Source organism: Apostichopus japonicus, chromosome 8 (genome assembly GCF_037975245.1).
Source record: "Apostichopus japonicus isolate 1M-3 chromosome 8, ASM3797524v1, whole genome shotgun sequence".
NCBI classification, from domain to species: Eukaryota; Metazoa; Echinodermata; class Holothuroidea; order Aspidochirotida; family Stichopodidae; genus Apostichopus; species Apostichopus japonicus.
This window is the reverse complement of record NC_092568.1, coordinates 39,648,744-39,661,828: the sequence shown is the minus strand read 5'-3', so window position 1 is coordinate 39,661,828 and position 13,085 is coordinate 39,648,744. Positions and strand designations below refer to the sequence as shown.

At 36.6% G+C, this 13,085-nt stretch overlaps 1 protein-coding gene across 1 annotated transcript in view; it reads left to right on the top strand.

The window, feature by feature from the left end:
• The window catches only part of LOC139971993 (N-alpha-acetyltransferase 40-like), a 99,296-nt gene extending 90,436 nt beyond the window's left edge, over nt 1-8,860 (top strand). The window contains exons 2-7 of the mRNA XM_071978861.1: nt 1,656-1,759; nt 3,437-3,532; nt 4,977-5,135; nt 6,665-6,748; nt 7,830-7,907; nt 8,491-8,860. Of these exons, the coding sequence (XP_071834962.1) occupies nt 1,719-1,759; nt 3,437-3,532; nt 4,977-5,135; nt 6,665-6,748; nt 7,830-7,907; nt 8,491-8,611 (579 nt within the window). The 5' untranslated portion in view covers nt 1,656-1,718 and the 3' untranslated portion in view covers nt 8,612-8,860. The remainder of the gene's footprint in view (nt 1-1,655; nt 1,760-3,436; nt 3,533-4,976; nt 5,136-6,664; nt 6,749-7,829; nt 7,908-8,490) is intronic.
• The last annotated feature ends 4,225 nt before the right edge of the window (nt 8,861-13,085 follow it).

Here is a 13,085-nt window from a genome sequence, read left to right as displayed (position 1 = left end):
TGTATTAAAACCTTAATAAGAATATGTATTGAGATCTAAAGAAGGATTCTAGTCATTACAATCATGATTTTACGTTGGAGAAATCATAACATGTAAAGTACAGTATCACAATTGAATTTGTTATGCTTTGTGTTTTCAGAAAAGATCTTTGAAGGGTAAAGAGAAGAAACAGAAGAGAAAGGAAGTAAGTAAAGAGTTACAACTTGAAGACTAATATCCAGCTTAATATTCATTACTGCAGTTTTATTGTTTTGAATAATGAATATTCATAATAGTGCTGTAAGGGGTGGGGGAGGGGGATGTCCCGGAAATGCATGGGTATCTGTGAAAACTTATTCTTAAAGCAGCATTTTGCGTCCTTTTCTATGATTTTTCTCAACCTCACTGACTCCACTATGCCATAACGACATACATAACTAGCTTATCTTTTTATCTTTTACTTCAAATGGTGGCATAAAAGTCGAAAAAATTGCAACTTTCAAACTTTGTTGTTCTCCAAGATATTTTTCGTTGGGAACCCAATAAACCTCGCCCATAATATGAATATTTAAACACTACGAACGTCATTGACAGATACGTAATATAACACCACGCTTGATTTGTGTACAGTCTATATGACAGTTGTACCAGGCAGTTGCATAACAACTCCCTAGTTGTACCAACGCAAAGTCTTGAATCTATTTTTAGCAACGGCTCATAACTAAACCTGCATCTCTGATTGGTTGAATTCAAACTAGTGGGTTTGGGAACTGAATGCGATTAATTTTGTATGTGGAATACTCGCCAATTAACGTTTTTGGCAGGGAAAAACTTGGCTAATATCTTAATTTGCTGTTTTGTGATTTGATGTATGTAAAAAACTCGATGGACATGTCAAAAAAGTAGAAAACGGCGACCAAACGCAAAATGCTCATGAATAAACATACTATTCACTGATTGGTGGAATTCAAACTAGTGGATTTGGAGATATGAAAACTTTGTCGAGGACACTTTTACTCGTTATCGACATAAATCGTTAATTACTCGCTAATTAACGCTCTTGGCAGGGTGAAACTTGGATGGTATCTTAGTTTGCTGTTTTATGATTGATACATCTAAAAAAATCGATGCACATGTTAAAATGGTGGAAAAAAGCGACCCAACGCAAAATGCTGCTTTAATAACACCATATTGCTAGATAGGACCTCATAGACATACTTCAAATGGTTCACTAAATGCACAAAATTTTGTTTGCTGGACTTTCCTGGTAGATGTCAAAGGACAGATCTATGTGTTCAAACTTTGGATAAATCTGGTTTCTGTGTACCACATCATGCCACACTTTTCTTTATATTTATACTGTTTGATCTCTTTCAAATTCCCTACAATTAACACAAACCCACATCACATTCCTGGCAAATGATGATATAATGCCTCAAGGATTGTAACTGTAAGAACTACACTTTTGAGGCAAGGGTGGCCTCTTTCCACATTCCGTATTAATCTGTTTTAAGTACAAATTATAGTATTGACAACCTATGCAGCAGTTAATACCAATCAGGAAGCCATTGTCTTGATGCTCCATTGAAAATAGTTGATATGAACTTGAACTAAGAAACAAAGTCTGCTCAAATTAATTTCTAGTTTTGTTGTATTTCCATTTTAAACTCCTTCTGGAACAAGTTAAGTTAGCTGCATCACAGGTACTTGTGGATGCAGCCAATGCACTGGAAGATCCAATGTCACTGGTTGTACCATTCAAGAAATATGACAGAAATGGGTGAGCATATTGTCTCTTTGAAGCAATTTTTTATTCTTATTTTCCTACTTGCTGTAGACAGGCAAGTAAACTATACAGTCAAGTTGGTTTGCAAATGTTCATGTGTATCATAACTACCATTATATTGTTTGAATGTGTGTGTGTGACAGAGAGAGAGACCCTAGCTACACCCTATAAAGGATGGTTTGTCAAGGAAGGGTAAGTTGACGAACGTCTTACTTGGGCGTCTGGCTTGCCCATAATGAGTACAGGGTCCCTAATATTGTGTTTGTGGGGTCAAACTTTTGAAAGCTCTGTATCTGAAGAATCACAGCTTTTGAGAATGTCTGTACATGTGTGTATGCATAACAGATTGGCCCTCACAATGTGGAAGTCAGCAGTTGGAAGCTATTTGTGTATATATCACAGATTGGCCTGTAAACTGTGCACTAGCCATTGTTCATTTTTACTTGTAGGAAGTTTGTACAGGCATAGTTTTGGCAGTTTGGCCATATAAAATACGATCAATCAGCTTTTCATGTTTGTGGAGGTCAGAGGTCATTTGCGTTGAGTAGCAGTTAAGCAGAAGGGAACATAGACAAGTGCCTTGGCATGCGGCTTTCACACCAGTGAAATATTTTAAGTGGGAGTTAAAGGTCAGCTTTTGTAATATATGTCAGTTAGCAACATGGAAAGTATTTATTCTGGTCTCATATTTAATGTATGTTTAAGCCTACAGGTGCCTCTCAACCTTTCTCTCCAATTCCCACCTGGATAAAAAAGCATTTCCTGATTCCATCCCCCATATATAAACCCATACCATATATCTTTTTAATCACTTTCTTTCACATGATATGATGGCAAACATTATGATTCTATCAATGTTCTTGTTATCTGTCATGATTCACTCTACAAAATACAAAATGAAATATAAGGGACTCTTGAGCATGAAGCTTTTGAACAAGTGCCTTACTGTTAGGATTTAGCTTTGTTCAATTTAAGACGTAAATTGCTGCGATGTGATATGTGCAGGCTACCACATTTCTTGGTTAGAATATGTAGTTAGAATGCTGAAACTAGATAGAATGAAGGCCATTCCTCCCAATTCCCCCTTTCTTCTCAATTCACCCCCCCCCCCAGACTTGTCAATTGCCCCTTCCCCTTCGGGGTTTACATGGACCCTGATTGATAAGCACTTGTTTAAACAGATAACAAAATTAAATTTGAATGAAAGTCAGACTTTAAAGTTGTGGATGTTTAACACTGTTCTCTCCCTAAAAAAATATAATTTTTTAAAATAAATATAAGTTACTTTTAATCTTTGCATACTCCCTAGAATAATATTTTGAGACATGGTGTTTTGTAAGGCATAATGGAGACTATAAGTAAGGGCTATAATTGGGTAAAATGTAAGGTTGTATTAACAACCGGCTGCCTCATTGCTATAACTATGTATTAAGACGTACTTCATTGTGTTTTAATGGCAAATATAAACAAAACAAACAAACAAACAACTACTTTTGCATTTTCATGTAAAGCTAAGAAAAATGGGTGGATGAGGGATATATATATACCCCAACACTTAATCCTCCATGAAGCTGCCTTTGTCCCCGCATAGATACAGCAATTGTCTTGGAATAATGTTAAAATTGATCAGTCTTTCCTCAAAGTTATTTTCTTTCGTTTCCTTTCTGTCAGATTAACAGTTTCGATTGACTGTCATAAGATGCCGGAGTGTACTCGAGACACTGTAGACTGGGCGTTGAGTCTGCTGAGTACAAATATGAAGAGTTTGTGAGTACTGAAGAAAAAAATCTACTCTTTATTTGAACCTTTCTTCTTACTTGTGAAATAAAGACCCGATATGAAGAAAACCGGACACATAGTTTGGTGGCTATGCTCTTAAACATTTCTTAGGTTTTTGTAAGTAAATTAACACAGAAAACTGACTGGGAAATTATGAAAAGAAAAATAAAGGGGCAAATGAAATTATTGACCAATTTTGGATTGAAATCAGCAACCATGCAGGATTTTTATTTCATAATTCAATTGTAAGACTGAAGTCCCTGGTTGGAATACCAACATATCCAGTAATTTCTTTGTTCCTTTCAACTTACTGTATTATATCTGTTGAGACCTCTGTTTCCACACTGTATATCGTGAATTTGAAAGCTTAATCACCTAGGACTATTATATGCATGCGTTAATGTATAGAGTTGTTGTCTCCATCAAACGAAGCAGGAGAGCCTTGTTACTTTGTTGTAAGAATGTTTACTGTGCATGTAAAAACACATCAAAATAGAGCGCTTGATTGGAGTTGCCTGCGTATTTACATAACTCCTGTAGTTTAACTTGTTTTGTTGTGTTTGAGATGTGTATTTGTAATTTTGCTGACGGTGGACCACATGCTGTTGTTATACTCACCCTGATTTATGCTTTTGTTTGACTCCTCTTAAATGAATACTTTCAATGGAAGCAAACAAAATTCAGCAGGATATAGTAAAGGAGTGTTTAGCTTATTAATATACAAGCTTCATTCAATCAACCTACTCTCAAGCTATGTAGTTGATACTTCCTAAGATAAAGTAGTGTTTTACTAATCAACATACAGGCTTCTTACAGTCAACCACATATCAAGCTAGGGACTAGATGCTTCCTGAAGTTGAGATTTTAAGAAGTGTTTAGCTTATCAATATACAGGCCACATTCAGTCAACCACATCTCAAGCTAGGGAGTAGATACTTCCTTACGTAAGGTGTGTTTAGCAATCAACGTACATGAGGCTTCATACAGCCAACCACATCTCGAGCTAGGGACTAGATACTTCCTAAAGTAAAGGAGTTATTAGGTAATCAACATATTGTACAGGCCACATTCAGTCAACCACATCTCAAGATATGGAGTAGATACTTTCTAAAGTAAAGGAGTGTTTAGCTAATCAACATTCATGCCACATTCAGTCAACCACATCTCAAGATAGGGACTAGATACTTCCTAAAGTAAAGGAGTGTTTAGCTAACCAACATTCAGGCCACATTCAGTCAACCACATCTCAAGCTAGGGACTAGATACTTCCTTACGTAAAGGAGTGTTTAAATAATCAACACACAGGCTTCATTCAAGCCAACCACATATCAAGCTAGGGACTAGATACTTCCTAAAGAAAAGGAGTGTTGTTACATATTCTACCACTAGAGTATCCCTTTGATGGCATTTCTCCATTCTAATTTTACAACAGGTACGAACAGAGCAGCTGGGGCTGGAAAGAAAGAGAGAAGCGTGAAGAGATCACAGATGACAGAGTGCTGTTGCTGGTTGCTAGGGGAGAAGACCAAAATCCAGTTGGATTTGTTCACTTCCGTTTTGATATGGACTTTGATGATGAAGTGTTATACTGGTGAGTTCATTGGATAATGGAGACACTCTCATGTGATTCTTGTATTTTCTGTCCTTTTTACATCTAGATGCTAATGATTAGATGGTAGTGAACTGAGGTTCAGAAGCAGAAAGTCAGAAAATGCATAAATGAGTTGTGAAAAGAGAGAAGGGAGTGCTGGTAGTAGAGATATAAAAAAATATATAACAATTACAAAATTAATATAAAAAACAGAATAAGAATGGAAAAACTGAAGAACTTGACAATTACCAAATATAAGATTGCATCATTCCAAACAATAAACAATCCTGCCAGATTTTCTTATTCATGGAGTAAGTGTTAGGCTGAGTTCAAATTGATCCCATTCAACGCTAGAAATGTTTTATCTCAAAAGACCATTTCCATATTTGGTGTTAGCACTAGCAACAGGGATTGTTGATATTCAAAATGGTTCCCATTCTTTTTGCCTTGGTGTAGGAATCTATATAGTGTGGTAAAAGCCCTATCATTTACAGTTTGTAAAGTATAAGAAAGATTTGTGGTGAGTCAGTACTCATATACTAACACAATCACCTGTCCTGGTTCTCATACCAAGAGAACTTGTGCTTGTACTCATACTCATACCAAGAGGTCTTCTGCTGGAGTTCTGGTACTCATACTCATGCCAATGGGTCTTCTGCTTGTACTCGTACTCATAGCAACAGGACTTCTGCTCGAGTGCTTGTCCTCATACTCATACCAAGAGGACTTCTACTGGTACTCATACTCAAACCGAGGGGACATCTTTATGTATTCATAATCATGATGTTGCACTCATACTTCAAGTTAACAGTATACTTCAAGTAATACAAATTGAAATAATATTTGGTAGAAATTTACTAACTGCCCTGTATGCAGTAAGATTTCAATCTTTTAGTGCATTACTACATCAATCTGTACCTCTGCTAGCAACTTTTTGCAATAAAACAAATAGGGATGTGTTCAGTCAGTGTCTACCCTCACACATTACACTAATGGTGCATTCCATTCAATACACTATACAGGTGGTTTCCACACTACAGGTGGTTTCCACACAATACACTACAGGTGCAACCCATACAATACACTCCAGGTGTATTCCAGGTTACTTTAATTTACTAATAACAAGGTTTTATAACCTTTCACTGAATACATGACTAGTGCTGATGAGTTCAACATGGTATTTCACTGTCAATTCAACCCATTATTTGGAACTCACAAATGTTAGATATCATACTCCAGGGACAGCTGTAATGGCATCTTAGGTACATTTGATTTACCCCACCCCCCCCATTACCCAACCCAATCTTACTTCATCAATGTGTTACTATGTCTTTTATTCAGAAAGTGATCAGTGGGAATGAATCATAAGTAGTATGCAGTATCTGAATTCTTCGAAACATAGAAATTTAGATTTGTTTCCACCAAGGATCTTCATTGGCTTTAGTTCACAAATATGTGTCTCCTTTTGCCCTTTATTTAATTTAATTCCTATTAAGACAAACTCATTCATTTTCTCATTTATTTTACAGCTACGAAATTCAACTTGTTGAAGAAGTTAGACGCAAGGGTCTTGGAAAGTTCTTGATACAGATTCTGGAGATGCTAGCGTACCAGTAAGACATATTCTTTACTTATGGAAGTAGAACACTTACTGCTGTCTTCTGTTTCAGTTGTTTGCGATATTTTACTTAGAAAATGTTAGTGTCATTGTCTGGTTTTTGGTTACTTGCCAAAGGCAGGCAAGTAACCTGTGCAATCAAGTTGGCATGTGTAGGTTTGTATGTATGTATGTGTGTATGTGACGCCCTAGCTGCATGTACACACGATATCTCGAGATAGGTAACCTCTGTAATTCTCATATTTGGCATGTGGCTTCCTCATAATTAGTCCATTGGTGGAAGTCAAAGGTCATTTGTGGTCTACAGAGGGCAAAATGTGACATCTTCAAAAATGCTATATCTTCTGAACCTGTGCATCAAAGGTCATACATGCGTATTAGGATAGCCTTATGTAGTGTAAAGTTTTGACAAAATTTGGTGTAGGTCAAAGTTCACATACGGTCACCAGGGGTCAAAACTTTGAAGGCATGTAACCACTGGAAGGGGTTTCCCTCCGATCAAATTATTCCCATTCATAATTGGAAGAAGTTTAAATTCACTTGTGACAATTGTTCTTGTAGAAAAATTTCAGCTAGATCAGCTAGAAGATTTTTCCTGTGCAAGAGGATTTCTCTGTTAGGAGTGATAGCCAATGTTTTTTAAAGGACCTTTATTATATTACTATATTTTGAGTTGCAAATGGCTACTAGCAGTTAATTTAGAAATCTAACGTCAACATAGCTCTCTCCCACCACCCAATTCTCCATCCCCCCCCCCATAACATTTTCACCCATATCATTACAAATATGCTGGCAAGGCATCCCAGCAATGTTTCATTTAAGTAATGAACATTAATTTTTTCAAAAGTAGTAAGAATTTATTTCAAAAAGGCCTTTTTTGAGGAAGGAGCTTATGGGTGACCTAATTAGTTAGGAAAGCATGGAAGTATCTATTGTACCAATGTTAGGTTTCTAATCTGATAGTTTTAAGCTTTGTAGAAAATTAATTATCAATGATAACAGTGTTTGGGTATAGGCTAATGAATAAAGTACCTGGCCTAACATAGTGTTCTACATGCTATTCTTTTTCCTTTCAGAACACAAATGAAGAAGGTGATGTTGACAGTTTTCAAGCATAATAAAGAGGCCAATTCATTTTTTGTCAATCAGTTAAAGTAAGTTTACAGAGGCTTTTTATAAATCTCAATAAAGTTAAAAAGTTCAAGTTATCGATATCAGATTCTATCCCAAATTTATTAAATAAACAAACTCCAATATTAAAAACAAATAATGGGATGATATCTCACTGGTAAAGATTTTGTGAGATTTATCAAATATTTATTGAATAATTTGTAGTGTGTTGTAGATTAATGAGTCTCAACTTATATGTACTTCAGTCCTACCTGTAATCTAGGAGAGGTTTTATGCATAGGCAATCTTGTTTATAGAAAAACCTACTCTGTATGTATCCAGTCCTGAATGTAGGTATTTAGTAATTTTTTTCATATACTACCAAATGTATTTGCTTGTGCTGGACCATTCATAAGTGTACATCCATGTATCTTAGAAAGTATATTTGATTGTGTGTGTTGTGTAGTGTTTTCTTTTTCAGTTGCATTTTGCGTTTGTATTTACCAGTGCTGCACCTATCATACATGTGGTTACTGATATACTTGTATGTGACACAGAAGTTATGGAGACTGTTCGTCTTTCTCTGGAAGTTGTTAATGAAATTCTTTCATTTTATTTTACAAACAGATATGAAATAGATGAGACATCTCCCAGTGTTTATGAGCCCATGAATCCTGAGGATTATGATTATGAGATTCTTAGCAAACCGATCAAAAAGAAGAAGACCATAGCAACCAAGAGTGAATGAAGAGAGACTAATTCTGCTTCAATAACAATCAGTTATGGAATCCAGCATTGTCATTGCTTAGCTCTGCCTGTGATCATTGACAGCCGTTCTATCATGCTGGACAAGTAACACAGTGTTGTAGGTACCTGTTCAATCTACTTTAATTCTGGACAAGTAACACAGTGTTGTAGGTACCTGTTCAATCTACTTCATTCTGGACAAGTAACACAGTGTTGTAGGTACCTGTTCAATCTACTTCATTCTGGACAAGTAACACAGTGTTGTAGGTCAGGGTTGGCCGGTTTTTACCGGGCGGTTTTTACCGCCCCGGTAAAAACAAGTTTTTTACCGGTTTTTACCGGGAGGTTTTTCCCACCTATAAGTGGGAAAAACTGGGAAAAACCGGGAAAAACCTCAAATTATATAGAATTCCTAAAAACTCATGTGGAACTTGTGGAGGAGCATAGAATCTACAAGAAAATGACATCTTATGGTAGGGGGTTGGGTTACATCCAAAGAACAGAGCTATGATCTATAACTTGTGAGTTTACCGATTAGACTATTATAAATAATTCAAATAAATAATATATTGGATGCTCAAATCAACCAACTTTATTTTCCTATCGAGATGCATAATTCCATTATCTAGAGAATGGACTCGTATCAAACTGTTGGTGCCTCCTAGGGCTATGGTTCGTCATATTATACATGCCACATTAGTCCGCTCAGATCCAAATGATGATTCACATCCAAGAACGATCACTTCATGTCTGCGATAAATTGTACTCTGTTCACACTTCGCACTAGGCACTGTACTATGCTTATATTGCTTATAGGCACTGTACTAAGTGACTGTTGTGACATCAACTAATTTGAGAATAAGTAACAATTGGAACAGTTACTTGTGTTGTTGATACTCCTACCTCTTCAGTTAGCCTATACACAGGAAGTGCCCAGTATCACCTCACCTGTCCACCTCAAAGTGTTTAATCACTCATGCATGAAGTTGTATAATAATTGGACCATGTTTGCATCAAGGTAAACAGTTTGGTTGTGTGAATGGCTCCATAGGGCCATTATGCGTTTAATACTTTAATTGGGCCCATGTGCCTTACAAAGTTTCAAAGCAGTTTCTATTGAGCCCCCTGGATTGAAGTTCACCTCAATAAACTGTTGCCTACTGTATTAATGGAATGAACTGTCTGAGCACATAATATTATATTATTATATGGTTCCTTGTCCCTTTGAGGCTTTGGATGCCATGGTTCGCCACTTCGTTCTATCCTCCGCTGTTCATGCCACATAATAGGCCTGAAGAATTTAGGAGGGGTGAATGTCCCAGTGTAGACCTATAATGGTTTGGGCAATAGGCAATGCATACTGCTAAAGAGATCGTGACAGAATAACTATACATGTGCAATACGAAAAATACTCTTTTTTTCCACAAAAAGTAGAATAAGAATGTGATAAAATAGCTCAAAATGAAGCTAAGAAACTCCCATATTCAATAAAATATGCCTGTCATGAAACAATATCGTGCCTACTGATGACCCTGCATTTTACGGACAATTAATACTAGTTTTCGAGACGGAGGCGGTTTTTACCGGTATTTACCAGTTTTTCCCGGTTTTTACCTGGTATTTACCGCTTAGTGGGAAAAACATGTTTTTCCCGGGAAAATGCCAACCCTGTTGTAGGTACCTGTTCAATCTACTTCATTCTGAACCAGTAACACAGTGTTGTAGGTACCTGTTCAATCTACTTTAATTCTGGACAAGTAACACAGCGATGTAGGTACCTGTTCAATCTACTTCATTCTGGACAAGTAACACAGCGTTGTAGGTACCTGTTCAATCTACTTCATTCTGTACAAGTAACACAGTCTTGTAGGTACCTGTTCAATCTACTTTAATTCTGGACAAGTAACACAGCGATGTAGGTACCTGTTCAATCTACTTTAATTCTGGACAAGTAACGCAGCGATGTAGGTACCTGTTCAATCTACAGTACTTCATTTTGGACAAGTAACACAGTGTTGTAGGTACCTGTTCAATCTACTTCGTTCTGGACAAGTAACACAGTGTTGTAGGTACCTGTTCAATCTACTTCATTCTGTACAAGTAACACAGTGTTGTAGGTACCTGTTCAATCTACTTTAGTCTAGACAAGAAACACAGCATTGTAGGTACCTGTTCAATCTACTTCATTCTGAAGAAGTAACACAGTGTTGTAGGTACCTGTTCAATCTACTTCATTCTGTACAAGTAGCACAGTGTTGTAGGTACCTGTCCAATCTACTCCATTCTGGACAAGTAACACAGTGTTGTAGGTACCTGTTCAATCTACTTCATTCTGGACAAGTAACACAGTGTTGTAGGTACCTGTTCAATCTACTTCATTCTAGACAAGTAACACAGTGTTGTAGGTACCTATTCAATCTACTTCATTCTGAACCAGTAACACAGTGTTGTAGGTAACTGTTCAATTTACTTCATTCTGGACAAACAAGTAGCTCAGTGTTGTAGGTAACTGTTTAATCTACTTCATTCTGGACAAGTAACACAGTGTTGTAGGTACCTGTTCAATCTACTTCATTCTGAAGAAGTAACACAGTGTTGTAGGTACCTGTTCAATTTACTTCATTCTGGACAAGTAACACAGTGTTGTAGGTACCTGTTCAATACATTAACTCTCAGAGGACCAGTCTGCTGAGAATGGGAACAATACATTGGCAGGATCATTTGGTCATCTGGTGTGGTAGGTTTGGTCTGTTTTCGTTTACATGAATACTTGGGTCAAGAAGAAATCATAGACTTGCTTAAATTTACCCAAATCATGTTAAAATCATTACATGTTTGGTTTTGGTTTGCAGAGTATTCAATTTGATTCGATTTGACAATTTCTGTTATTATAGTGATTCCAATTGACATGAACATTAGAACCCAGTGCAAGTTGACAAATGATGCGGCGACTGGAAACTCCAGCCCCATTTCGCCCTATGTTTCAGGATAGAATACCCCTCATTTGTTCGAACCCATGACAACTATAACAATCTGTGAATAAATTTACTTCGAAATGGGCACATTATATTGCACCAAGTCGGTCAAGGAATGACCCCAGGGTGTTGGATCTGTCATCGTTGTATCAAAAGTGCGGTTATTTTAATGGATTTAGAAGTGACACAGAAACGACATTTCTCCGAGGGAATGATCAACGAACTCGTATATTTTAACAGTAATAGTATATAAAAACACGTGGCTTGGGAGCACACAACTAACACCCCCACTTGCTCTCATCATAATAAACATCATGGTATGAAAATTACTTTACAGCAATATGCATAATGTAACTTCTTGTGTACAGAGTGTTTAAATGTTAAATACATCAGTTACCAAACAAGAATCGCTTGAACTTGTTGATCATTTATTTTGTTGCTGATTTTATAAAATTATCTGCAACCATATCCTCTGTTGCGCAATATGTAATGTTAACCTTACCCTCATTGACCATTGTACGAATAAAATGGTACTTAACATCAATGTGTTTTGATCTTTGTCGATGTACAGGATCTTTACTCAATGAAATAGCACCCTGGCTATCTTCGAGAATATTAGTACTGTAATAAAGTTTCTTGTCCATACCATTCAACAACTGAGTTAAGTACAAACTTTCTTGTGTTGTAGCTGCCAATGCCATGTATTCAGCCTCACAAGTGGATAATACAACTTTGGGTTGCTTCTTAGATTTCCATGAAACAAGTGGACCATCCCCAGTCAAACTAAAACAATAACCAGTTGTATTTCTTCTATCCTCCACTGAAGATGCCCAATCTGAATCACTATAAGCAAGTAGCCTTAAGGGTTGACTTGATTTCTTGAAGCATAATTTGTGATCAATTGTACCTTTTAGGTACCTTAGAACATGTTTGGCATATTCATATTTTCTGCTTTAGGTTCTGACAAATGCTGTGACAATCTACTTACCACCCAACTTGGGTCTGGTCTAGTGCATGTCATGGCATAAATCAAACTACCAACTATTTCAAGGTAATTCTTTGGATCAACAGCAGCACAACTGTTATATTCCGATTTCTGTTCACATGGAGTGGAATTGGGCTAACAGTTTACCATTCCAAATCTTTCTAGCATTTTGCTGATATATTTGCCCTGGCTCATCTTGATTTCTCCCTCTTTTTGCTCAAAATGGATACCAAGAAAATATGATATCTTACCCAAATCTTTCATTCTAAATTTCTTCTGCATAACTTCCTTGAACTGATCTAGCAACTGTGTGTTACTAGCTGCCATAATCAGATCATCAACCCAAATAATGACTATGATCATGTCATTTTTAATCTGCTTCTTGTCGACAATGATCTGATGAAATTTGAACAAAATCATTTTCAACAAGGTTCTCATGTAATGCTTTATTCCAATTTCTACCCGACTGTTTCAACCCATTCAGTGATTTCTTTAACTTATAAACCAACTTTTCT